The 24,268-nt window shown below is 38.0% G+C and overlaps 1 protein-coding gene and 2 gene segments (V, D, J or C); 1 reads left to right on the top strand and 2 right to left on the bottom strand.

Annotated features, from left to right (window-relative positions):
- LOC141783883 (Ig kappa chain V-III region MOPC 63-like) overlaps positions 1-17,118 on the bottom strand; it is a 172,987-nt gene extending 155,869 nt beyond the window's left edge. Inside the window, 2 exon segments of the V gene segment in view lie at positions 16,474-16,798; positions 16,891-17,118. Of these exon segments, the coding sequence occupies positions 16,474-16,798; positions 16,891-16,942 (377 nt within the window).
- The window catches only part of LOC141783884 (immunoglobulin kappa light chain-like), a 203,016-nt gene extending 178,985 nt beyond the window's left edge, over positions 1-24,031 (bottom strand). The window contains exons 1-2 of the mRNA XM_074661495.1: positions 23,882-24,031; positions 23,300-23,597 (exon numbers count right to left, since the gene is read on the bottom strand). Of these exons, the coding sequence (XP_074517596.1) occupies positions 23,300-23,597; positions 23,882-23,960 (377 nt within the window). The 5' untranslated portion in view covers positions 23,961-24,031. The remainder of the gene's footprint in view (positions 1-23,299; positions 23,598-23,881) is intronic.
- Positions 17,516-19,159, top strand: LOC141783891 (Ig lambda-1 chain C region-like). The segment is given in 2 exon segments: positions 17,516-17,679; positions 18,590-19,159. A coding segment is annotated over 1 exon segment (312 nt).
- Positions 24,032-24,268: the final 237 nt, after the last annotated feature.

Raw genomic sequence — 24,268 nt, 5'->3', positions numbered from 1 at the left:
TTATCAGCAGAAATAAATGAGAGAAAAGGCAGCACATCATGTCTGAAATGTTGCTGAGTGAATGAACCTGTAAAACAGCAGCAGGCCAGCGTCCAGATGAGGATGGTGATGAGAGTCATGCTGGTTGTGCTTTCTGCTGTGTTGACTGACACATCTGAGTCCTGCAGTGTTGAACTCACAGGACTATAAACCTTCTCAGTTCACTGGAGGATCAGCTGACGATGCAAAGCCTCCTCTCTATGGAAATCATTTCTCTGCTCTCAACACACTGAAGGCAATGTGGGACACTAAATCAGGAGGAAGACTGCTTGGATTTACACCATCTATCATCTGAATGGATAATAGAAGAAACATATTTATATTAGAAGTGCAGTTGAGGATTTAAGGATGAGTTTGTGTCCACTGTGGTTGGTATGATATGTCTGTTTGTCTGCCTTTAATCTACTGACAGGGTTTACTGGAGATAAATAACATATTTCAGTTCTGATTAATATAAGTTTATAAGTTATTATTATTAAAAAGCATCATGTTCATTTAACCATGTAGCAACTGATATAAAACTGTGAAAAAATGACTTTGTTACAAGGAGACTGTGATTGTTTTTCTGTCTGGTGTAGAAAAGTAAAGCAAAATTAAAGAAATAATCTTAATTTATACAATAATTTCAATTAATACCATTAATTTAATGTTTGTTTTTTATAACATATTCATTGTGAAAAATACCTAATTGATTATCTCATAATCAAACCTGATATACTACACCTGATAGTACAGGAGATGGTTGTATTTTTTTAAACTACATAATCTTGTTTCTGTTTCAACTCTTGTTATATTAGATTGTTTTGTGCAGTTGTTGGTAGAAACACTTTTCAACATGTTTTGATACCAGTGGCTAAAGTCCAACAAGAGTTTATCCTCCCCAGTTTACTCATAAAGAGACAATAATATAAGTTTAAACTGTATATGGAAGAGTGTCTGTGAGTTTGTTCCAGTTTTATTTAGATTCATTGTGGTTCTGCTTGATGACTCTTGTGTTGTGTTCACTGGATCAGTTCTCCTCATCACAGTCTCTTCACCAACCCTCTGCACCTGCAGCAGGCCGGTTTCACTTCAGTCAAACTGAAGGAGGTTTTTGTACGGCTCTAAATCACTGTGTGAATCCATAGCTACCATGGTAGCCCAGACAGTAGTAATCTCCAGCATCGTCAGTCTGAACACCTGTGATGGTTAAAGTGTAGTGAGAACCAGATCTACTGCCTCTGAATCGAGACGCAGTCCCTGAGAAGAGAGTTGATACTCTGTATATAAGGAGTTTGGGAGCCTGTCCAGGTTTCTGAAGGTACCAACTGAGATCAGCACCAATATCTGAACTCCCTGTGGCGCTGATGCTCACGGTCCCTCCAACACTAACAGACTTGGATTTGTCAGCCTGAGTCAGAAATTCATTTGCAGAAATCTCTGAAATGAGAAATGAAATATAAACCTTGAGAATCAACAGTTTAGATGATAATAAATTAGACATTAATTAAAGCTACAATGTCAGATACATTTTCAGAATCTCTCACCCTGACTCAGAAAACCCAACACGACAATCAGAGTTATTGACAACATCATCCTGATGCAGTTTTCAGTGTGAGTGCATGAAAACAGTTCAGACTCTCTGTGATACGAGAACTTAAACTGTGAGGAGCAGTGATGCAGTAAAATCATGCAAAAATACATTTAAAAAGGCAAACACAAAGCTGTTCTTGTGAAACTGAAAGGGAGAGATGAGGTGGAGTAAGTCGAGGCTACGTCTCCCTGTGGACTGACTAAGAACATGTAGAAACTTTAGACTCTCTGTTCCTCATCTCTCTGCTGTTTCTGTCTTTGCAAAGTTTCCCAAAGGTCATAAACAGATGCAGGCTGCTCTCTGCTGGCTGTCCAGGTTCACAACAACTCTGGCTAACTCTTAGCTCTTATCATGATCGTGTACTTCAGTCTGTTAATCCAGATGCTTCAGCTGTGACACTGTGGTCTTGTGGGGTCAGGGGTCAGATCATGTGTAAAAAAAAAAGAAAAGTGCAGCAATGGTGCCCTCTGCTGGCTGTGCAGGTTCACAACAACTCCAGATTGACATGAGATTGATTTTGTATTCAGTCCTTTGCTCTTTTCTTGATCATGTACTTCAGGTCAGGGTCAGAGGTCAGATCATACAGGCTCTTACAGTTGAGAAAACACGATCCAATATTCTCTTATTGGTTATCTCCTCAATTTAGTTTTTTTAAAACCCTCCGTCTTCTGGCTTTTATTTTTTCAATCAGTCCTCTTTCTTGTTAAGGGGTTTTAAATGGATTATTTGCATGGTTTAAAGATTGATTGAAGAAGTGGTAACTATCCCTTAAAGGGACTAAAATTGCACATCTGTCTGTCCTGGAAGAGGGATCCTCCTCTGTTGCTCTTCCCTATGTTTCTTCCATATTTTTTCCCTGTTAAAGGGGTTGTTTTGGGGGGAGTTTTTCCTCATTCGATGAGATGGTCGTACTGAAAAGGACAGGGGGTTTTCCCCAAAAGATCTTTGAATAAGTTTAATGTCATCAAGCGTTCCCAAAACATCCGTGTGATCTCCACCAGCAGCTGCTGACAGGTTAAACTCCTCTGCAGCTCTGATACATTTCAGCTGAGATATGAGTCACTTCCTGTTAGGAAAGTTGATAAAATCCTTTCACTCTTCATCCTAAAAGAGGGAACAAACATGTGTCACTCTGAAAGCTTTTGTCCGGTTCAGACTGATTTCCTCCTCTGACACGTTTTGATGAATTCAGGCTCTGATCAGCTCTGAGTGTCTTTATGAAACAGACTGATCCTGGTTCAGTTTGTTAGGCTCATTCAAGACAGGCTTTTCACAATAAGAGAAACAGTCCTCTGAGGGTTGACAGAAGGAAAACATCAACAGTCCCAGTGGGACCAGGTATACGTCACTCAGGTGTGTGTGTGATGAATGTGTGTGTGGTTTCATTGGTCTAAACAACAAAAACTATTATTCATCCTTTCGCATCAATTTCAAATTGACGAAGTTCGAATCTCCATCATCGATCAACAAGGAAGTAACAGAGAACAAGTCCATGTGTTTTGTTATGACTTTACATGATCTGCAGTGTTTTACTCTGCAGACTGTTCAACTGACTCTGCATGTGATAGAGGAGCTGATCCTGTTACATCGGCTATTATCTATGGTTATTATACAGTAAACCTGCCTTGTTAAGGCTTTTTACTTGATCATCTGCAAGCTTTCACTTAAAATTTGTAGCTACCTTGGAACGTTCACCTTAATTAGAAATCAATTTAAGTTTTTTTGAAGTGTAAAATGTACAACATAACATTACACACATCTCCACGTTGAACGAAGAAATTCTTGATGAATTGAAGTAAATTCATATCAAAACATTCTTTTACAAATTCTCACACACTTTAATAGGCTACTCTATCAAAAGGTTAGTACAACTACAAGCCAAGTATTCTTTTCTGTAGGCCTATAAGGCAAGAATACTTAATTATACTTTTCTTAAGTATATCTCAATCAAAAAAATAAGTACATGTATAATCCAAGTATACTATACATAAGTATATCTCTGATAAGTACATAAAAAGTAAACTTAAAGTATCCATTCTCTCTCTCTCAAGTTTAAAATAAGTACAGTATGCTAATAGCACACTTGCTTAAAAATTCATCATTAACTATCAATATTTCTCCTTTTTAAATTGGTATAGAGAGTGATATTACATTATAGTAAAGAAAAATAAATAATACATCTTTTTTTTTTATAAAACAAAACGTGGAGAATAATGTGAACTTGATTTTTAGGGATGAAGAAATCATGACTCAAATATGTGATCAGGCAACATTTGTCTCTTTAGCTGAGAGTAAATGTGAACAGAACATGATGTGTTATTAGATTTTTTAATAATGTTTTTAATGAAGTTATTAGTGTGAATGTGTAGTGTGTGCTTGGTGAGGTTCCTGTCAGCTCTGTGTTCAGTGGTCTGTGTCAGAGTCTCTTCCTCTTCAGCAGCTGCAGTCGGTTCCTGCTGTAACAGCTCAGTGTCTCTGCAGTCGGACTGAGGGAGGTTTTTGTATGACTATAAATCACTGTGTGAACACCCAAGCACTGTTTATGATAAGGGCACTCTGACAGTAATAAACTGCTGCGTCTTCAGTCTGAACTCCACTGATGGTCAAAGTGAAGTCAGAGCTGCTTCCACTGCCACTAAACCGAGCTGCTGTTCCTGATTCACGTGTGCTCGCAAGTTTTATTAGGAGCTTTGGAGGCTGTCCAGATTTCTGTTGATACCAGGACATAAAATGACCATAACTACTGTGGCTGTAAACAGCTTGGCTGGTCTTACAGGTGAGAGAGACGGTGGATCCTGGAGTAGATGTCACTACTGGAGGCTGAGTCACAGTCACCTGACCGCTGCATCCTGCAGACAAAAACAAATCATTCATTTATCAGCAGAAATAAATGAGAGAAAAGGCAGCACATCATGTCTGAAATGTTGCTGAGTGAATGAACCTGTAAAACAGCAGCAGGCCAGCGTCCAGATGAGGATGGTGATGAGAGTCATGCTGGTTGTGCTTTCTGCTGTGTTGACTGACACATCTGAGTCCTGCAGTGTTGAACTCACAGGACTATAAACCTTCTCAGTTCACTGGAGGATCAGCTGACGATGCAAAGCCTCCTCTCTATGGAAATCATTTCTCTGCTCTCAACACACTGAAGGCAACGTGGGACACTAAATCAGAAGGAATACTGCTTGGATTTACACCATCTATCATCTGAATGGATAATAGAAGAAACATATTTATATTAGAAGTGCAGTTGAGGATTTAAGGATGAGTTTGTGTCCACTGTGGTTGGTATGATATGTCTGTTTGTCTGCCTTTAATCTACTGACAGGGTTTACTGGAGATAAATAACATATTTCAGTTCTGATTAATATGAGTTTATAAGTTATTATTATTAAAAAGCATCATGTTCATTTAACCATGTAGCAACTGATATAAAACTGTGAAAAAATGACTTTGTTACAAGGAGACTGTGATCGTTTTTCTGTCTGGTGTAGAAAAGTAAAGCAAAATTAAAGAAATAATCTTAATTTATACAATAATTTCAATTAATACCATTAATTTAATGTTTGTTTTTTATAACATATTCATTGTGAAAAATACCTAATTGATTATCTCATAATCAAACCTGATATACTACACCTGATAGTACAGGAGATGGTTGTATTTTTTTAAACTACATAATCTTGTTTCTGTTTCAACTCTTGTTATATTAGATTGTTTTGTGCAGTTGTTGGTAGAAACACTTTTCAACATGTTTTGATACCAGTGGCTAAAGTCCAACAAGAGTTTATCCTCCCCAGTTTACTCATAAAGAGACAATAATATAAGTTTAAACTGTATATGAAGAGTGTCTGTGAGTTTGTTCCAGTTTTATTTAGATTCATTGTGGTTCTGCTTGATGACTCTTGTGTTGTGTTCACTGGATCAGTTCTCCTCATCACAGTCTCTTCACCAACCCTCTGCACCTGCAGCAGGCCGGTTTCACTTCAGTCAAACTGAAGGAGGTTTTTGTACGGCTCTAAATCACTGTGTGAATCCATAGCTACCATGGTAGCCCAGACAGTAGTAATCTCCAGCATCGTCAGTCTGAACACCTGTGATGGTTAAAGTGTAGTGAGAACCAGAGCTACTGCCACTGAATCGAGACGCAGTCCCTGAGAAGAGAGTTGATGCTTTGTATATAAGGAGTTTGGGAGCCTGTCCAGGTTTCTGAAGGTACCAACTGAGATCAGCACCAATATCTGAACTCCCTGTGGCGCTGATGCTCACGGTCCCTCCAACACTAACAGACTTGGATTTGTCAGCCTGAGTCAGAAATTCATTTGCAGAAATCTCTGAAATGAGAAATGAAATATAAACCTTGAGAATCAACAGTTTAGATGATAATAAATTAGACATTAATTAAAGCTACAATGTCAGATACATTTTCAGAATCTCTCACCCTGACTCAGAAAACCCAACACGACAATCAGAGTTATTGACAACATCATCCTGATGCAGTTTTCAGTGTGAGTGCATGAAAACAGTTCAGACTCTCTGTGATACGAGAACTTAAACTGTGAGGAGTAGTGATGCAGTAAAATCATGCAAAAATACATTTAAAAAGGCAAACACACACCTGTTCTTGTGAAACTGAAAGGGAGAGATGAGGTGGAGTAAGTCGAGGCTCCGTCTCCCTGTGGACTGACTAAGAACATGTAGAAACTTTAGACTCTCTGTTCCTCATCTCTCTGCTGTTTCTGTCTTTGCAAAGTTTCCCAAAGGTTATAAATAGATGCAGGCTGCTCTCTGCTGGCTGTGCAGGTTCACAACAACTCCAGATTGACATGAGATTGATTTTGTATTCAGTCCTTAGCTCTTTTCTTTGATCATGTACTTCAGGTCAGGGTCAGAGGTCAGATCATACAGGCTCTTACAGTTGAGAAAACACGGTCTAATATTCTCTTCTTGGTTATCTCCTACATTGAATTTTTTTAAAACTCTCCGTCTTCTGGCTTTTATTTTGAACCAGTCGTCTTTCCTGTTAAGGCAAGGCAGCTTTATTTGTAGAGCACATTTCAGCAACAGAGCAATTCAAAGTGCTTTACATAAACATTCAAAAACATTGCGACAAAGTGCAAAAGAACATTAAGACATAATTAAAACAGTTATAAAAACATAAAAACATTAAAACATTAAAGATTAGAAAATAAAAATAAGCTAAAAATAAAAGCTAGGATTGAAGTTAAAAAAGAATAAAACACAAAAGAGTAAAAGCTCTAATGCAGTATAAGATCATTATCTGGTTTAATTAAAGGCAGCAGCAAACAGGAACGTTTTAAGCTTTGTTTTAAAAGAACTTAGAGTTGTAGCGGTCCTGCAGTTTTCTGGGAGCTTGTTCCAAATATTTGGTGCATAAAAACTGTTAAGGGGTTTTAATGGATTATCTGCATGGTTTAAAGATTGTTTGAAGAAGTGGTAACTATCCCTTAAAGGGACTTAAATTGCACATCTGTCTGTCCTGGAAGAGGGATCTCTCCTCTGTTGCTCTTCCTGAGGTTTCGTCCATATTTTTTCCCTGTTAAAGGGGTTGTTTTGGGGGGAGTTTTTCCTCATTCAATGAGATGGTCGTACTTAAAAGGACAAGGAGTGTCGTAACCTGTTCAGATTGTAAAGGCAAAGTTGTGATTTGTGATATTGGGTTATGCAAATAAAATTGACTTGACTTGACTTAAATGTTTCAATTGTAGGGACCTGCCATTTCTGGTGAAAAAGACAATGAACTGTGCTTCTCAGGATCCTTGATTATGCAGCCATTGGCTGTGGATTAAGCTCAGTCGCTATTGGCTACTGTAGCATTTCACACATAGGTGTGAAATTCACCCAGGACAAAACCAGAGGAATCTCTTTGTTCCTCCTCTTTCTGCTCATTCTCCTCATCTCTCCTGACCTGCGAGAGGTGAGCTGCTGCTCTCCAGACCGGAAGTAGTACTGCTTCTAATCTATGGCCTGTTAGGAAACAGCCATCCATAGGAACACAAGGAAACCAAAAGGCAGACGACGCGAGAGCCTGCCTTTGACCAACTAACTTCAAGCAACAACTTGATTGGAGCATAGCAAAGACGACATCTTTGACTTGGAACCACTACTTCAACACATGGAATTACAAACCCTTTTCTTCCATGGATTGGTAACGTAGTGGGCTTACCTTAGAATTAGCAATCGCACATGGCTGAGCAAGACTGTTCAACTTTTATTTCTAGAAAGTACTTGTATTGATTTGGTTTAATGTTATTCATTGAGTTTGACTGGTGATTTATCTGTATTTGATATTTGGGTAACTGGCTTCGCCACATCTGATGTGTTTAGTTTATGGTTCACATAGACAAGGTCTTGCATGCAAACTAACCATCTTTTCTAACCCACTGCATATCTAACACACATTAAGATCACATACATAAACTGTGAATTAGTTAATCACAAACATACAGCTTCAGATAATCTTAACCCCCACATCACGCCATCTTGTCTCTCTCCCTCTCTCTCTCTCTCTCTCTCTCTCTCTCTCTCTCACACACACACACACACACACACACACACACACACATAAACACACACACACACACACACACACACACACACACACACACACACACACACACACACACACATGCGTACACACTGTGTTTGGTTTGTTTAGTTTAGTTATTTAGTTAGATTAATATTGTGTTTTAAACCTTCATTATCTTGTAAATAAATGTTTGTGGAATATACATGCTGGTCTCTTTAATGTTGCACAAGAGTGAATAATGCCAACCTCTGCTATGTCAAGAACTTCAATATACTTCAACCTTTACTATCTATTTTGGTTATAGTTATTAATTTAATTATTAATCAAAGTTCCAAATTGATAGTTTAGCATATACAATGAGACTATATTAACGTTTTGGTCATTTGCCCTGATTCCAGGGTGGTGCCCCGTTTATTATTAATGTTTATTGATAATCTTTATTAATATTAATAATTATATTATTATTTGTTAATTAATTTTCTAATAACCAAAACCTGTTACAGCCAAATCCCTACACAATCAAATTCAGGGCTTCACCCCAAAGTTGTGTTAATGGATGACAAAATAATATTATTCAGCTTTTTTTCCCCAAAAGATCTTTGAATACGTTTAATGTCATCAAGCGTTCCCAAAACATCCGTGTGAGCTCCACCAGCAGCTGCTGACAGGTTAAACTCCTCTGCAGCTCTGATACATTTCAGCTGAGATATGAGTCACCTCCTGTTAGGAAAGTTGATAAAATCCTTTCACTCTTCATCCTAAAAGAGGGAACAAACATGTGTCACTCTGAGAGCTTTTGTCCGGTTCAGACTGATTTCCTCTTCTGAGACGTTTTGATGAATTCAGGCTCTGTGTCTTTATGAAACAGACTGATCCTGGTTCAGTTTGTTAGGCTCATTCAAGACAGGCTTTTCACAATAAGAGAAACAGTCCTCTGAGGGTTGACAGAAGGAAAACATCAACAGTCCCAGTGGGACCAGGTATACGTCACTCAGGTGTGTGTGTGTGTGTGTGATGAATGTGTGTGTGGTTTCATTGGTACAAACAACAAAAACTATCATTCATCCTTTCAAATCAATTTCAAATTGCCGAAGTTCGAAGCTCCATCATCGATCAACACGGAAGTAACAGAGAACAAGTCCATGTGTTTTGTTATGACTTTACATTATCTGCAGTGTTTTACTCTGCAGACTGTTCAACTGACTCTGCATGTGATAGAGAAGCTGATCCTGTTACATCGGCTATTATCTATGGTTATTATACAGTAAATCTGCCTTGTTAAGGCTTTTTACTTGATCATCTGCATGCTTTCACTTAAAATTTGTACATAGGAAGGGATAACAATCCCTTAAAATGTTCATCTTAATAAGGAATTAATTTAAGTTTTTTTGAAGTGTAAAATGTACAACATAACATTACACGCATCTCCACGGTGAACGAAGAAATTCTTGATGAATTGAAGTAAATTCATATCAAAACATTCTTTTACAAACTCTGACACACTTTGAAAAGGCTACTCTATCAAAAAGTTAATACAACTACAAGCCAAGTATTCTTTTCTGTAGGCCTATAAGGCAAGAATACTTAATTATACTTTTTCTAAGTATATCTCAATCAAAAAATTAAGTACATGTATATTCCAAGTATACTATACTTAAGTATATCTCTGATAAGTACATAAAAAGTCAAATGAAAGTATACACACTCTCTCTCTCAAGTCTTAAATAAATAAAGTATACTAATAGCACACTTGCTTAAAGATTCATCATTAAATATCAATATTTCTCATTTGTAAATTGGTATAGAGAGTGATATTACATTATAGTAAAAATAAGTAAATAATACATCTTTTTTTTATAAAACAAAACTTGGAGAATAACAAGAACTTGATTTTTTGGGAGGAAGAAATCATGACTAAAATATGTGATCAGGCAACATTTGTCTCTTTAGCTGAGAGTAAATGTGAACAGAACATGATGTGTCATTAGATATTTTAATAATCTTTTTAATGAAGTTATTAGTGTGAATGTGTAGTGTGTGCTTGGTGAGGTTCCTGTCAGCTCTGTGTTCAGTGGTCTGTGTCAGAGTCTCTTCCTCTTCAGCAGCTGCAGTCGGTTCCTGCTGTAACAGCTCAGTGTCTCTGCAGTCGGACTGAGGGAGGTTTTTGTACGACTACAAATCACTGTGTGAACACAGCAGCACTGTTTATTTCATGGTAACTCTGACAGTAATAAACTGCTGCGTCTTCAGTCTGAACTCCACTGATGGTCAAAGTGAAGTCAGAGCTGCTTCCACTGCCACTAAACCGAGCTGCTGTTCCTGATTCACGTGTGCTCGCAAGTTTTATTAGGAGTTTTGGAGGCTGTCCAGATTTCTGTTGATACCAGGACATAAAATGACCATAACTACTGTGGCTGTAAACAGCTTGGCTGGTCTTACAGGTGAGAGAGACGGTGGATCCTGGAGTAGATGTCACTACTGGAGGCTGAGTCACAGTCACCTGACCGCTGCATCCTGCAGACAAAAACAAATCATTCATTTATCAGCAGAAATAAATGAGAGAAAAGGCAGCACATCATGTCTGAAATGTTGCTGAGTGAATGAACCTGTAAAACAGCAGCAGGCCAGCGTCCAGATGAGGATGGTGATGAGAGTCATGCTGGTTGTGCTTTCTGCTGTGTTGACTGACACATCTGAGTCCTGCAGTGTTGAACTCACAGGACTATAAACCTTCTCAGTTCACTGGAGGATCAGCTGACGATGCAAAGCCTCCTCTCTATGGAAATCATTTCTCTGCTCTCAACACACTGAAGGCAACGTGGGACACTAAATCAGGAGGAAGACTGCTTGGATTTACACCATCTATCATCTGAATGGATAATAGAAGAAACATATTTATATTAGAAGTGCAGTTGAGGATTTAAGGATGAGTTTGTGTCCACTGTGGTTGGTATGATATGTCTGTTTGTCTGCCTTTAATCTACTGACAGGGTTTACTGGAGATAAATAACATATTTCAGTTCTGATTAATATAAGTTTATAAGTTATTATTATTAAAAAGCATCATGTTCATTTAACCATGTAGCAACTGATATAAAACTGTGAAAAAATGACTTTGTTACAAGGAGACTGTGATTGTTTTTCTGTCTGGTGTAGAAAAGTAAAGCAAAATTAAAGAAATAATCTTAATTTATACAATAATTTCAATTAATACCATTAATTTAATGTTTGTTTTTTATAACATATTCATTGTGAAAAATACCTAATTGATTATCTCATAATCAAACCTGATATACTACACCTGATAGTACAGGAGATGGTTGTATTTTTTTAAACTACATAATCTTGTTTCTGTTTCAACTCTTGTTATATTAGATTGTTTTGTGCAGTTGTTGGTAGAAACACTTTTCAACATGTTTTGATACCAGTGGCTAAAGTCCAACAAGAGTTTATCCTCCCCAGTTTACTCATAAAGAGACAATAATATAAGTTTAAACTGTATATGGAAGAGTGTCTGTGAGTTTGTTCCAGTTTTATTTAGATTCATTGTGGTTCTGCTTGATGACTCTTGTGTTGTGTTCACTGGATCAGTTCTCCTCATCACAGTCTCTTCACCAACCCTCTGCACCTGCAGCAGGCCGGTTTCACTTCAGTCAAACTGAAGGAGGTTTTTGTACGGCTCTAAATCACTGTGTGAATCCATAGCTACCATGGTAGCCCAGACAGTAGTAATCTCCAGCATCGTCAGTCTGAACACCTGTGATGGTTAAAGTGTAGTGAGAACCAGATCTACTGCCTCTGAATCGAGACGCAGTCCCTGAGAAGAGAGTTGATACTCTGTATATAAGGAGTTTGGGAGCCTGTCCAGGTTTCTGAAGGTACCAACTGAGATCAGCACCAATATCTGAACTCCCTGTGGCGCTGATGCTCACGGTCCCTCCAACACTAACAGACTTGGATTTGTCAGCCTGAGTCAGAAATTAATTTGCAGAAATCTCTGAAATGAGAAATGAAATATAAACCTTGAGAATCAACAGTTTAGATGATAATAAATTAGACATTAATTAAAGCTACAATGTCAGATACATTTTCAGAATCTCTCACCCTGACTCAGAAAACCCAACACGACAATCAGAGTTATTGACAACATCATCCTGATGCAGTTTTCAGTGTGAGTGCATGAAAACAGTTCAGACTCTCTGTGATACGAGAACTTAAACTGTGAGGAGTAGTGATGCAGTAAAATCATGCAAAAATACATTTAAAAAGGCAAACACAAAGCTGTTCTTGTGAAACTGAAAGGGAGAGATGAGGTGGAGTAAGTCGAGGCTACGTCTCCCTGTGGACTGACTAAGAACATGTAGAAACTTTAGACTCTCTGTTCCTCATCTCTCTGCTGTTTCTGTCTTTGCAAAGTTTCCCAAAGGTCATAAACAGATGCAGGCTGCTCTCTGCTGGCTGTCCAGGTTCACAACAACTCTGGCTAACTCTTAGCTCTTATCATGATCGTGTACTTCAGTCTGTTAATCCAGATGCTTCAGCTGTGACACTGTGGTCTTGTGGGGTCAGGGGTCAGATCATGTGTAAAAAAAAGAAAAGTGCAGCAATGGTGCCATCTGCTGGCTGTGCAGGTTCACAACAACTCCAGATTGACATGAGATTGATTTTGTATTCAGTCCTTTGCTCTTTTCTTGATCATGTACTTCAGGTCAGGGTCAGAGGTCAGATCATACAGGCTCTTACAGTTGAGAAAACACGATCCAATATTCTCTTATTGGTTATCTCCTCAATTTAGTTTTTTTAAAACCCTCCGTCTTCTGGCTTTTATTTTTTCAATCAGTCCTCTTTCTTGTTAAGGGGTTTTAAATGGATTATTTGCATGGTTTAAAGATTGATTGAAGAAGTGGTAACTATCCCTTAAAGGGACTAAAATTGCACATCTGTCTGTCCTGGAAGAGGGATCCCTCCTCTGTTGCTCTTCCCTATGTTTCTTCCATATTTTTTCCCTGTTAAAGGGGTTGTTTTGGGGGGAGTTTTTCCTCATTCGATGAGATGGTCGTACTGAAAAGGACAGGGGGTTTTCCCCAAAAGATCTTTGAATAAGTTTAATGTCATCAAGCGTTCCCAAAACATCCGTGTGATCTCCACCAGCAGCTGCTGACAGGTTAAACTCCTCTGCAGCTCAGATACATTTCAGCTGAGATATGAGTCACTTCCTGTTAGGAAAGTTGATAAAATCCTTTCACTCTTCATCCTAAAAGAGGGAACAAACATGTGTCACTCTGAAAGCTTTTGTCTGGTTCAGACTGATTTCCTCCTCTGAGACGTTTTGATGAATTCAGGCTCTGATCAGCTCTGAGTGTCTTTATGAAACAGACTGATCCTGGTTCAGTTTGTTAGGCTCATTCAAGACAGGCTTTTCACAATAAGAGAAACAGACCTCTGAGGGTTGACAGAAGGAAAACATCAACAGTCCCAGTGGAACCAGGTATACGTCACTCAGGTGTGTGTGTGTGATGAATGTGTGTGTGGTTTCATTGGTCCAAACAACAAAAACTATCATTCATCCTTTCGCATCAATTTCAAATTGACGAACTTCGAATCTCCATCATCGATCAACAAGGAAGTAACAGAGAACAGGTAAGTCCAGGTGTTTTGTTATGACTTTACATGATCTGCAGTGTTTTACTCTGCAGACTGTTCAACTGACTCTGCATGTGATAGAGGAGCTGATCATGTTACATCGGCTATTATCTATGACTATTATACAGTAAACCTGCCTTGTTAAGGCTTTTTACTTGATCATCTGCATGCTTTAACTTAAAATTTGTAGCTACCTTGGAACATTCACCTTAATTAGAAATCAATTTAAGTTTTTTTGAAGTGTAAAATGTACAACATGACATTACAGGCGTCTCCACGTTGAACGAAGAAATTCTTGATGAATTGAAGTTAATTCATATCAAAACATTAGTTTACAAACTCTCACACACTTTAATAGGCTACTCTATCAAAAAATTAGTTCAACTACAAGACAAGTATACCTTTCTGTAGGCCTATAAGGCAAGACTAGTTAATTATACTTTTTTTAAGTATATCTCAATCAAAAGATTAAGAACAAGTATAATCCAAGTATACATTACTTTTCTGTAATGTCTGTATAAGTTAAGTATACTTAAGTAGATCTTTGAAAAGTACATAAAAAGTAAACTGAAAGTATACTCTCTCTCTCTCTCTCTCTCTCTCTCTCAAGTTTTCAATAAGTACAGTATACTAATAGCACACTGGCTTAAATATTCATCATGTAAATATCAATATTTCTATTTTTTAAATTGGTATAGAGAGTGATATTACATTATAGTAAAGAAAAGTAAATAATACATCTTTTGTTATTAAAACAAAACTTGGAGAATAACAATAACTTTACTTTTAGGTAAGAATAAATCATGACTCAAATATGTGATCAGGCAACATTTGTCTCTTTAGCTGAGAGTAAATGTGAACAGAACATGATGTGTTATTAGATATTTTAATGATCTTTTTAATGAAGTTATTAGTGTTAATGTGTAGTGTGTGCTTGGTGAGGTTCCTGTCAGCTCTGTGTTCAGTGGTCTGTGTCAGAGTCTCTTCCTCTTCAGCAGCTGCAGTCGGTTCCTGCAGTAACAGCTCAGTGTCTCTGCAGTCGGACTGAGGGAGGTTTTTGTACGACTACAAATCACTGTGTGAACACATAACTGCTGTGGTAACTCTGACAGTAATAAACTGCTGCGTCTTCAGTCTGAACTCCACTGATGGTCAAAGTGAAGTCAGAGCTGCTTCCACTGCCACTAAACCGAGCTGCTGTTCCTGATTCACGTGTGCTCACAAGTTTTATTATGAGCTTTGGAGGCTGTCCAGATTTCTGTTGATACCAGAACATATAATCACCATAACTACTGTGGCTGTAAACAGCTCGGCTGGTCTTACAGGTGAGAGAGACGGTGGATCCTGGAGTAGATGTCTCTACTGGAGGCTGAGTCACAGTCACCTGACCGCTGCATCCTGCAGACAAAAACAAATCATTCATTTATCAGCAGAAATAAATGAGAGAAAAGGCAGCACATCATGTCTGAAATGTTGCTGAGTGAATGAACCTGTAAAACAGCAGCAGGCCAGCGTCCAGATGAGGATGGTGATGAGAGTCATGCTGGTTGTGCTTTCTGCTGTGTTGACTGACACATCTGAGTCCTGCAGTGTTGAACTCACAGGACTATAAACCTTCTCAGTTCACTGGAGGATCAGCTGACGATGCAAAGCCTCCTCTCTATGGAAATCATTTCTCTGCTCTCAACACACTGAAGGCAACGTGGGACACTAAATCAGGAGGAATACTGCTTGGATTTACACCATCTATCATCTGAATGGATAATAGAAGAAACATATTTATATTAGAAGTTCATTAAAAAGCATCATGTTCATTTAACCATGTAGCAACTGATATAAAACTGTGAAAAAATGACTTTGTAACAAGGAGACTGTGATCGTTTCTCTGTCTGGTGTAGAAAAGTAAAGCAAAATTAAGTAAATAATCTTCTTTATACAATAATTTTCAATTCAGTGTGCATGCTGCTTTCTTATATGGATCTACTGCATGTTATGTTCAATACTTTTCAAAATAAACAGAATTTTAGTTTAGTTTCACTCCAACATGAACTGTTCATTCATCAAAAATGTGGCATGAACATTAAACCATCATTAAATAAAACTGTGGATTAGTCACTGTCTTTGTATTTCCTTTAATATATATTTATTATGAATAATACCTTCTTGGTCATCTCAGTATCAAACATCATATACTATACCTTTTAGTACATCATGTTCTTTGTTAGCGGTTGTATTTTTTTACTACTTTGTGATATTTTGAAAGGAAAGGCTCTGTTTAGAAAATGAAATATTTTGGATTTTTAAAATGAAGAATGGTAAATTTAAATTTTCTGTTATATTAGATTGTTTTGTGCAGCTGTTGGTAGAAACACTTTTCAACATGTTTTGATATCAGTGGCTATAGTCCAACAAGAGTTTAACCTCCCCAGTTTACTCATAAAGAGACTGAATGACAGGATTATAATTTTAAACTGTAGATGGAAGAGCGTCTGTGAGTTTGTTCCAGTTTTATTTAGATTCATTGTGGTTCTGCTTGATGACTCTTGTGTTGTGTTCACTGGACCAGTTCTCCTCATCACAGTCTCTTCATCAACCCTCTGCACCTGCAGCAGGCCGGTTTCACTTCAGTCAAACTGAAGGAGGTTTTTGTACGGCTCTAAATCACTGTGTGAACACATAAGCACTGTTTATGACATGAAAACTCTGACAGTAATAAACTGCTGCGTCTTCAGTCAGAACTCCACTGATGGTCAAAGTGAAGTCAGAGCTGCTTCCACTGCCACTAAACCGAGCTGCTGTTCCTGATTCACGTGTGCTCGCATATGTTATTAGGAGCTTTGGACTCTCTCCAGATTTCTGTTGATACCAGAACATACAATCAGCATTACTACTACAAGTTGGAACAGCAGGGTTGATCTTACAGGTGAGAGAGACGGTGGATCCTGGAGTAGATGTCACTACTGGAGGCTGAGTCACAGTCACCTGACCGCTGCATCCTGCAGACAAAAACAAATCATTCATTTATCAGCAGAAATAAATGAGAGAAAAGGCAGCACATCATGTCTGAAATGTTGCTGAGTGAATGAACCTGTAAAACAGCAGCAGGCCAGCGTCCAGATGAGGATGGTGATGAGAGTCATGCTGGTTGTGCTTTCTGCTGTGTTGACTGACACATCTGAGTCCTGCAGTGTTGAACTCACAGGACTATAAACCTTCTCAGTTCACTGGAGGATCAGCTGACGATGCAAAGCCTCCTCTCTATGGAAATCATTTCTCTGCTCTCAACACACTGAAGGCAACGTGGGACACTAAATCAGGAGGAATACTGCTTGGATTTACACCATCTATCATCTGAATGGATAATAGAAGAAACATATTTATATTAAAAGTGCAGTTGAGGATTTAAGGATGAGTTTGTGTCCACTGTGGTTGGTATGATATGTCTGTTTGTCTGCCTTTAATCTACTTACAGGGTTTACTGGAGATAAATAACATATTTCAGATCTGATTAATATGAGTTTATAAGTTATTATTATTAAAAAGCATCATGTTCATTTAACCATGTAGCAACTGATATAAAACTGTTTAAAAATGACTTTGTTACAAGGAGACTGTGATCGTTTCTCTGTCTGGTGTAGAAAAGTAAAGCAAAATTAAAGAAATAATCTTCATTTATATAATAATTTCAATTGATATCATTAATTTAATGTTTGTAGATTCAATAAAGTATAATTGTTTATGTGTTAATTGAGAAAGCAGAGAGTATTTTCAGTGGATAGATGCTTGTTCACAGTGCAGGAGGTTTTTGTACGGCCACTTAATGAGTTTGTATCACTGTGGTGGACTTTTGGTGGAGGAACCAAACTCATCATTAACTGTAAGTACCAGAGATTTATAATTTATACAACATGAAATATTCTTTTAATACTAACTTTTGCATCAGAATTTGATGAAACAAGAAATTATCTTTTGATAATTTACATGTGGATATTATTTTTTGCTGTCTATTTAACTTGGCTGGTATTGAAGTTTAGGAAAATATTAATATTAATATTATTTTAGTATTAAAGAAGATGTTATGGTGAAATATATGCAGAATAATTTTCGCTTTTTTCCAATCAGATATTTGTTTAGTAAAGTTTGGTTGTAAATTTGTTCTGCAGGAACATTTTAATGTTCAGAAAATAACAGCAAAATTTAATTTCAAGTTATTTATGTTTTATGTTTTATTGTAACATTTAAACAATTGTTATGTATAAAAACTGTTGCAAATGCCGTTAAAACAAATTCAAGAGTTCATATGTTCATTTATTATCGCTGTAGTTTGACTTCACAGTTCGTTAGTTTAAAGTGGAGAAAAGGAAGTGAAACAGACAGATGATAAAGTCTATAACTGAATACAGATGTTACATTTGCATCGCAGCAATGAATCATTTACTGTCACACATTACAAAGATTTAATTTAATGATCATTAATACAATGTTCCCATTTAAAATCACAGATAAATCATGTTGCATATTAATTATTAGATATTTATGAAGAGTTCCACAGTAGAAGATTCATTACTTTAAATAAAAAACAAAGTTCTACTATTGTGTTTTATATGTTAACTCCTCATTTCCTGCCATGTGTCAGCTCCTCTCCTCTGTCTGATCACAGTATCATGCACACAGCTGATCCACAGTAGTGTTAACCTCTGTCAGGTATCATAACTGTCTCATGTCCAGCTGTCTGTCCTACAGTGGAAGTTCATCTGCTCCTTGTGTGTCTCTGCTCTCCCCTCCAGCTGGCACCATGGTCAGGCCCTCAGTCTCTCTGCTTCCCCCCTCCTCTGAGCAGCTCTCTGGGGGCTCGGCCACGCTGGCCTGCCTGCTGACCGGCTACTCTCCTCAGGGAGCCGTGGTGAGCTGGCAGGTGGACGGTACGGAGGTGACGGAGGGGGTCCTGAGCAGCTCAGAGGAGGAGAAGAGCGGCCGCTACAGCAGCAGCAGCACCCTGAGCCTGAGCCAGGAGCGCTGGATGGAAGGAGAGCTGTACTCCTGCAGGGTCCTCCATCAGGACCACAGCCAGACCCAGTCCCTCCACAGGAGCCAGTGTAAGGGCTAGAGGGGCCGGCTGAAGCCCAGGACAGGAGCTCTGTGTGGGGGGGAGCAGCTCTGATCAATAGCAGTTTGAATGCTTGTAGAGGAAACTGAAGCTTTGTGTGACAGAGAACAACACTGCTGTAAAGTGTTGGACAACAACAACTTAGAGAGGAATGTGTGTCGCTCAGCAGCTTCATGTGAGTGAGCTTAATAACTGTCATGTTGATCACTGATGTTGTTGCTAATAAAGATTTCACTGATACATAACTTCATCAAGTGTTTGCTCTTTTATTTTATGAAGAGTAGAAAGAAATTAACTGGTTTTATAACTTCAACTGATTCTCCTCTCTGTGGAAAATGAAAACCCTCACGACAAAGTAGTATACTTAGAGTTTATTTTATGAAGTTAAGTAAAGTGAATAGGTACACTGTTAGTTTAATAGTTATATACTTGTAGTCCATTTTTTAGTTTATGAAAGTACACTTTGTATACTTTAACTTACAGCCAATTATTTATATATTACATAAAGAGACTTGCTCCTTTTGCTATTTGTCCTGATGTTTTGTGATGAAAAAAAAAAATTAATGAAATTTTCTCAAATGTCATCAAGGTGAGCGAAGAATCCAAAAATGTAGAAAATTCTTGATGAACTGAAGTAAATTCATATCAAAACATTCTGTAACAAACTCTCACACACTTTAATAGGCTACTCTATCAGAAAGTTAGTACGACTACAATCCATGTTTAACTTTCTCTAGGCCTATAAGGCAAGAATACTTAATTATACTTTTCCTAAATATATCTCGATCAAAAGATAAAGTAAAAGCATAATCCAAGTAGACTATACTTACAGCGGGTAAAATAAGTATTGAACACGTCACCATTTTTCTCAGTAAATTTATTACCAAAGGTGCTACTGACATGAAATTTTCACCAGATGTTGGTAACAACCCAAGTAATCTATACATACAAAGAAACCAAAACAAATAAGTTCAGAAATAAAGGTATGTGTAGTAGTGTGAAATGACACAGGGAAAAAGTATTGAACATGCTTACTGATATTTATTTAATACTTTGTACAAAAGAATTTGTTGGTAATGACAGCTTCAAGACGCCTCCTGTATGGAGAAACTAGTCGTATGCATTGCTCAGGTGTGATTTTGGCCCATTCTTTCACACAAACAGTCTTCAAATCTTGAAGGTTTGGTGGGCCTCTTCTATGAACTCTGATCTTCAGTTCTTTGCATAGATTTTCAATTGGATTCAAGTCAGGTGATTGGCTGGGCCATTCTAGCAGCTTTATTTTCTTTCTCTGAAACCAATTGAGAGTTTCCTTGGCTGTGTGTTTGGGATCATTGTCTTAATGAAATGTCCACCCTCGTTTCATCTTCATCATCCTGGTAGATGGCAGCAGATTTTTATCAAGAATGTCCCGGTACATTTTTCCATTCATCCTGCCTTCAATTATGTGAAGTTTGCCAGTACCGTATGCTGAAAAGCAGCCCCACACCATGATGTTCCCACCTCCAAACTTCACTGTTGGTGTGGTGTTTTTAGGGTGATGTGCAGTGCCATTTGTCCTCCAAACATGGTGTGTATTATGGCATCCAAAGAGTTAAACTTTGCCCTCATCTGACCAGACTATATTCTCCCAGTATTTCACAGGCTTGTCCAAATGTTGTGCAGCAAACTTTAAACGAGCTTCAACTTGCTTTTTCTTCAGCAATGGAGTCTTGCGTGGTGAGCGTGCATACAGGCCATGGCGGTTGAGTGCATTACTTATTGATTTCTTTGAAACAATTGTACCTGCTAATTCCAGGTCTTTCTGAAGGTCTCCACAAGTGGTCCTTGGCTCTTGGACAACTCTTCTGATAATTCTTTTCACTCCTCTGTCAGAAATCTTGCAAGGAGCACCTGGTTGTGGCACCTCCCTTTCTTCATGTGTTCAATACTTTTCCCTGTGTCATTTCACATTATTACACATAACTTAATTTCTAAACTTATTTCTTTTGGTTTCTTTGTATGTATAGATTACTTGGGTTGTTACCAACATCTGGTGAACATTTCATGTCAGTAGCACCTTTGGAAATATATTTACTGAGGAAAATGGTGACGTGTTCAATACTTATTTTACCCGCTGTAAGTATATCTCTGATAAGTACATAAAAATTTAACTGAAAGTATAGTCCCTCTCTCAAGTTTTAAATAAGTATACAAATAGTACACTTGCTTTGGATTCATCATGTAAATATTAATATTTCTCCTTTTTAAATTAGTATAGAGAGTGATATTACATTATAGTAAAGAAAAGTAAATAATACATCTTTTTTGATAAAACAAAATTTGGAGAATAATGTGAACTTGATTTTTAGGGAGGATGAAATCATAACTCAAATATGTGATCAGGCAACATTTGTCTCTTTAGCTGAGAGTAAATGTGAACAGAACATGATGTGTTATTAGATATTTTAATAATCTCTTTAATGAAGTTATTAGTGTGAATGTGTAGTGTGTGCTTGGTGAGGTTCCTGTCAGCTCTGTGTTCAGTGGTCTGTGTCAGAGTCTCTTCCTCTTCAGCAGCTGCAGTCGGTTCCTGCTGTAACAGCTCAGTGTCTCTGCAGTCGGACTGAGGGAGGTTTTTGTACGACTACAAATCACTGTGTGAACACTGGTCCGCTGTGGAAACTCTGACAGTAATAAACTGCTGCGTCTTCAGTCAGAACTCCACTGATGGTCAAAGTGAAGTCAGAGCTGCTTCCACTGCCACTAAACCGAGCTGCTGTTCCTGATTCACGTGTGCTTGCATATCTTATTAGAAGCTTTGGAGGCTGTCCAGATTTCTGTTGATACCAGAACATACAATCACCATAAATACTGTGGCTGTAAACAGCTCGGTTGGTCTTACAGGTGAGAGAGACGGTGGATCCTGGAGTAGATGTCACTACTGGAGGCTGAGTCACAGTCACCTGACCGCTGCATCCTGCAGACAAAAACAAATCATTCATTGATCAGCAGAAATAAATGAGAGAAAAGGCAGCACATCATGTCTGAAATGTTGCTGAGTGAATGAACCTGTAAAACAGCAGCAGGCCAGCGTCCAGATGAGGATGGTGATGAGAGTCATGCTGGTTGTGCTTTCTGCTGTGTTGACTGACACATCTGAGTCCTGCAGTGTTGAACTCACAGGACTATAAACCTTCTCAGTTCACTGGAGGATCAGCTGACGATGCAAAGCCTCCTCTCTATGGAAATCATTTCTCTGCTCTCAACACACTGAAGGCAACGTGGGACACTAAATCAGGAGGAATACTGCTTGGATTTACACCATCTATCATCTGAATGGATAATAGAAGAAACATATTTATATTAGAAGTGCAGTTGAGGATTTAAGGATGAGTTTGTGTCCACTGTGGTTGGTATGATATGTCTGTTTGTCTGCCTTTAATCTACTGACAGGGTTTACTGGAGATAAATAACATATTTCAGTTCTGATTAATATGAGTTTATAAGTTATTATTATTAAAAAGCATCATGTTCATTTAACCATGTAGCAACTGATATGAAACTTAGAAAAAAAATACTTTGTTACAAGGAGACTGTGATCGTTTCTCTGTCTGGTGTAGAAAAGTAAAGAAAAGTAAAATAATTAATCTTCTTTATACAATCATTTTCAATTCAGTATGCATGCTGCTTCTTATATGGATCTTCTGCATGTTATGTTCAATACTTTTCAAAATAAACTGAATTTTAGTTTAGTTTCACTCCAACATGAACTGTTCATTCATCAGAAATGTGGCATGAACATTAAACCATCATTAAATAAAACTGTGGATTAGTCACTGTCTTTGTATTTCCTTTATTATATATTTATTATGAAAAATATAGTCTTGGTCATCTCAGTATAAAACATCATATACTATACCTTTTAGTATATCAGGTTTACATAAATAGTACTTTGTTAGTGGTTGTATTTTTTTGATACTTTGTGATATTTTGAAAGGAAAGGCTCTGTTTAGAAAATGAAATATTTTGGATTTTTAAAAAGAAAAATGGTAAATTGGAATTTTCTGTTATATTATATTGTTTTGTGCAGCTGTTGGTAGAAACACTTTTCAACATGTTTTGATATCAGTGGCTATAGTCCAACAAGAGTTTAACCTCCCCAGTTTACTCATAAAGAAACTGAATGACAAGATTATAAGTTTAAACTGTGTATGGAAGAGCGTCTGTGAGTTTATTCCAGTCTTATTTAGATTCATTGTGGTTCTGCTTGATGACTCTTGTGTTGTGTTCACTGGACCAGTTCTCCTCATCACAGTCTCTTCACCAACCCTCTGCACCTGCAGCAGGCCGGTTTCACTTCGGCCAAACTGAAGGAGGTTTTTGTACGGCTCTAAATCACTGTGTGAACACTCCTCCACCATGGTCGCCCAGACAGTAGTAATCTCCAGCATCGTCAGTCTGAACACCTGTGATGGTTAAAGTGTAGTCAGAACCAGAGCTACTGCCACTGAATCGAGACGCAGTCCCTGAGAAGAGATTTGATGTAGAGTATATAAGGAGTTTGGGAGCCTGTCCAGGTTTCTGAAGGTACCAGTGGAGAGTACTACCAATATCTGAACTCCCTGTGGCGCTGATGCTCACGGTCCCTCCAACACTAACAGACTTGGATTTGTCAGCCTGAGTCAGAAATTTGTTTGCAGAAGTCTCTGAAATGAGAAATGAAATATAAACCTTGAGAATCAGCAGTTTAGATGATAATAAATTAGACATCAATTAAAGCCACAATGTCAGATACATTTTCAGAATCTCTCACCCTGACTCAGAAAACCCAACACGACAATCAGAGTTATTGACAACATCATCCTGATGCAGTTTTCAGTGTGAGTGCATGAAAACAGTTCAGACTCTCTGTGACATGAGAACTTAAACTGTGAGGAGCAGTGATGCAGTAAAAAAATGCAAAAATACATTAAAAAAGGCAAACCCACACCTGTTCTTGTGAAACTGAAAGGGAGTGATGAGGTGGAGTAAGTCGAGGCTACGTCTCCCTGTGGACTGACTAAGAACATGTAGAAACTTTAGACTCTCTGTTCCTCATCTCTCTGCTGTTTCTGTCTTTGCAAAGTTTCCCAAAGGTCCTAAATAGATGCAGGCTGCTCTCTGCTGGCTGTCCAGGTTCACAACAACTCTGGCTAACTCTTAGCTCTTTTCATGATCGTGTACTTCAGTCTGTTAATCCAGATGGGTCAGCTGTGACGCTGTGGTCTTGTGGGGTCATGGATCAGATCATGTTATTTTTCTTTTTTTAAATGCAGCAAAGGTGCCATCTGCTGGCCGTGCAGGTTCACAACAACTCCAGATTGACATGAGATTGATT

Source organism: Sebastes fasciatus, chromosome 15 (assembly GCF_043250625.1).
Source record: "Sebastes fasciatus isolate fSebFas1 chromosome 15, fSebFas1.pri, whole genome shotgun sequence".
Classification (NCBI taxonomy): domain Eukaryota; kingdom Metazoa; phylum Chordata; class Actinopteri; order Perciformes; family Sebastidae; genus Sebastes; species Sebastes fasciatus.
This window is presented reverse-complemented; position numbering and strand designations above follow the sequence as displayed.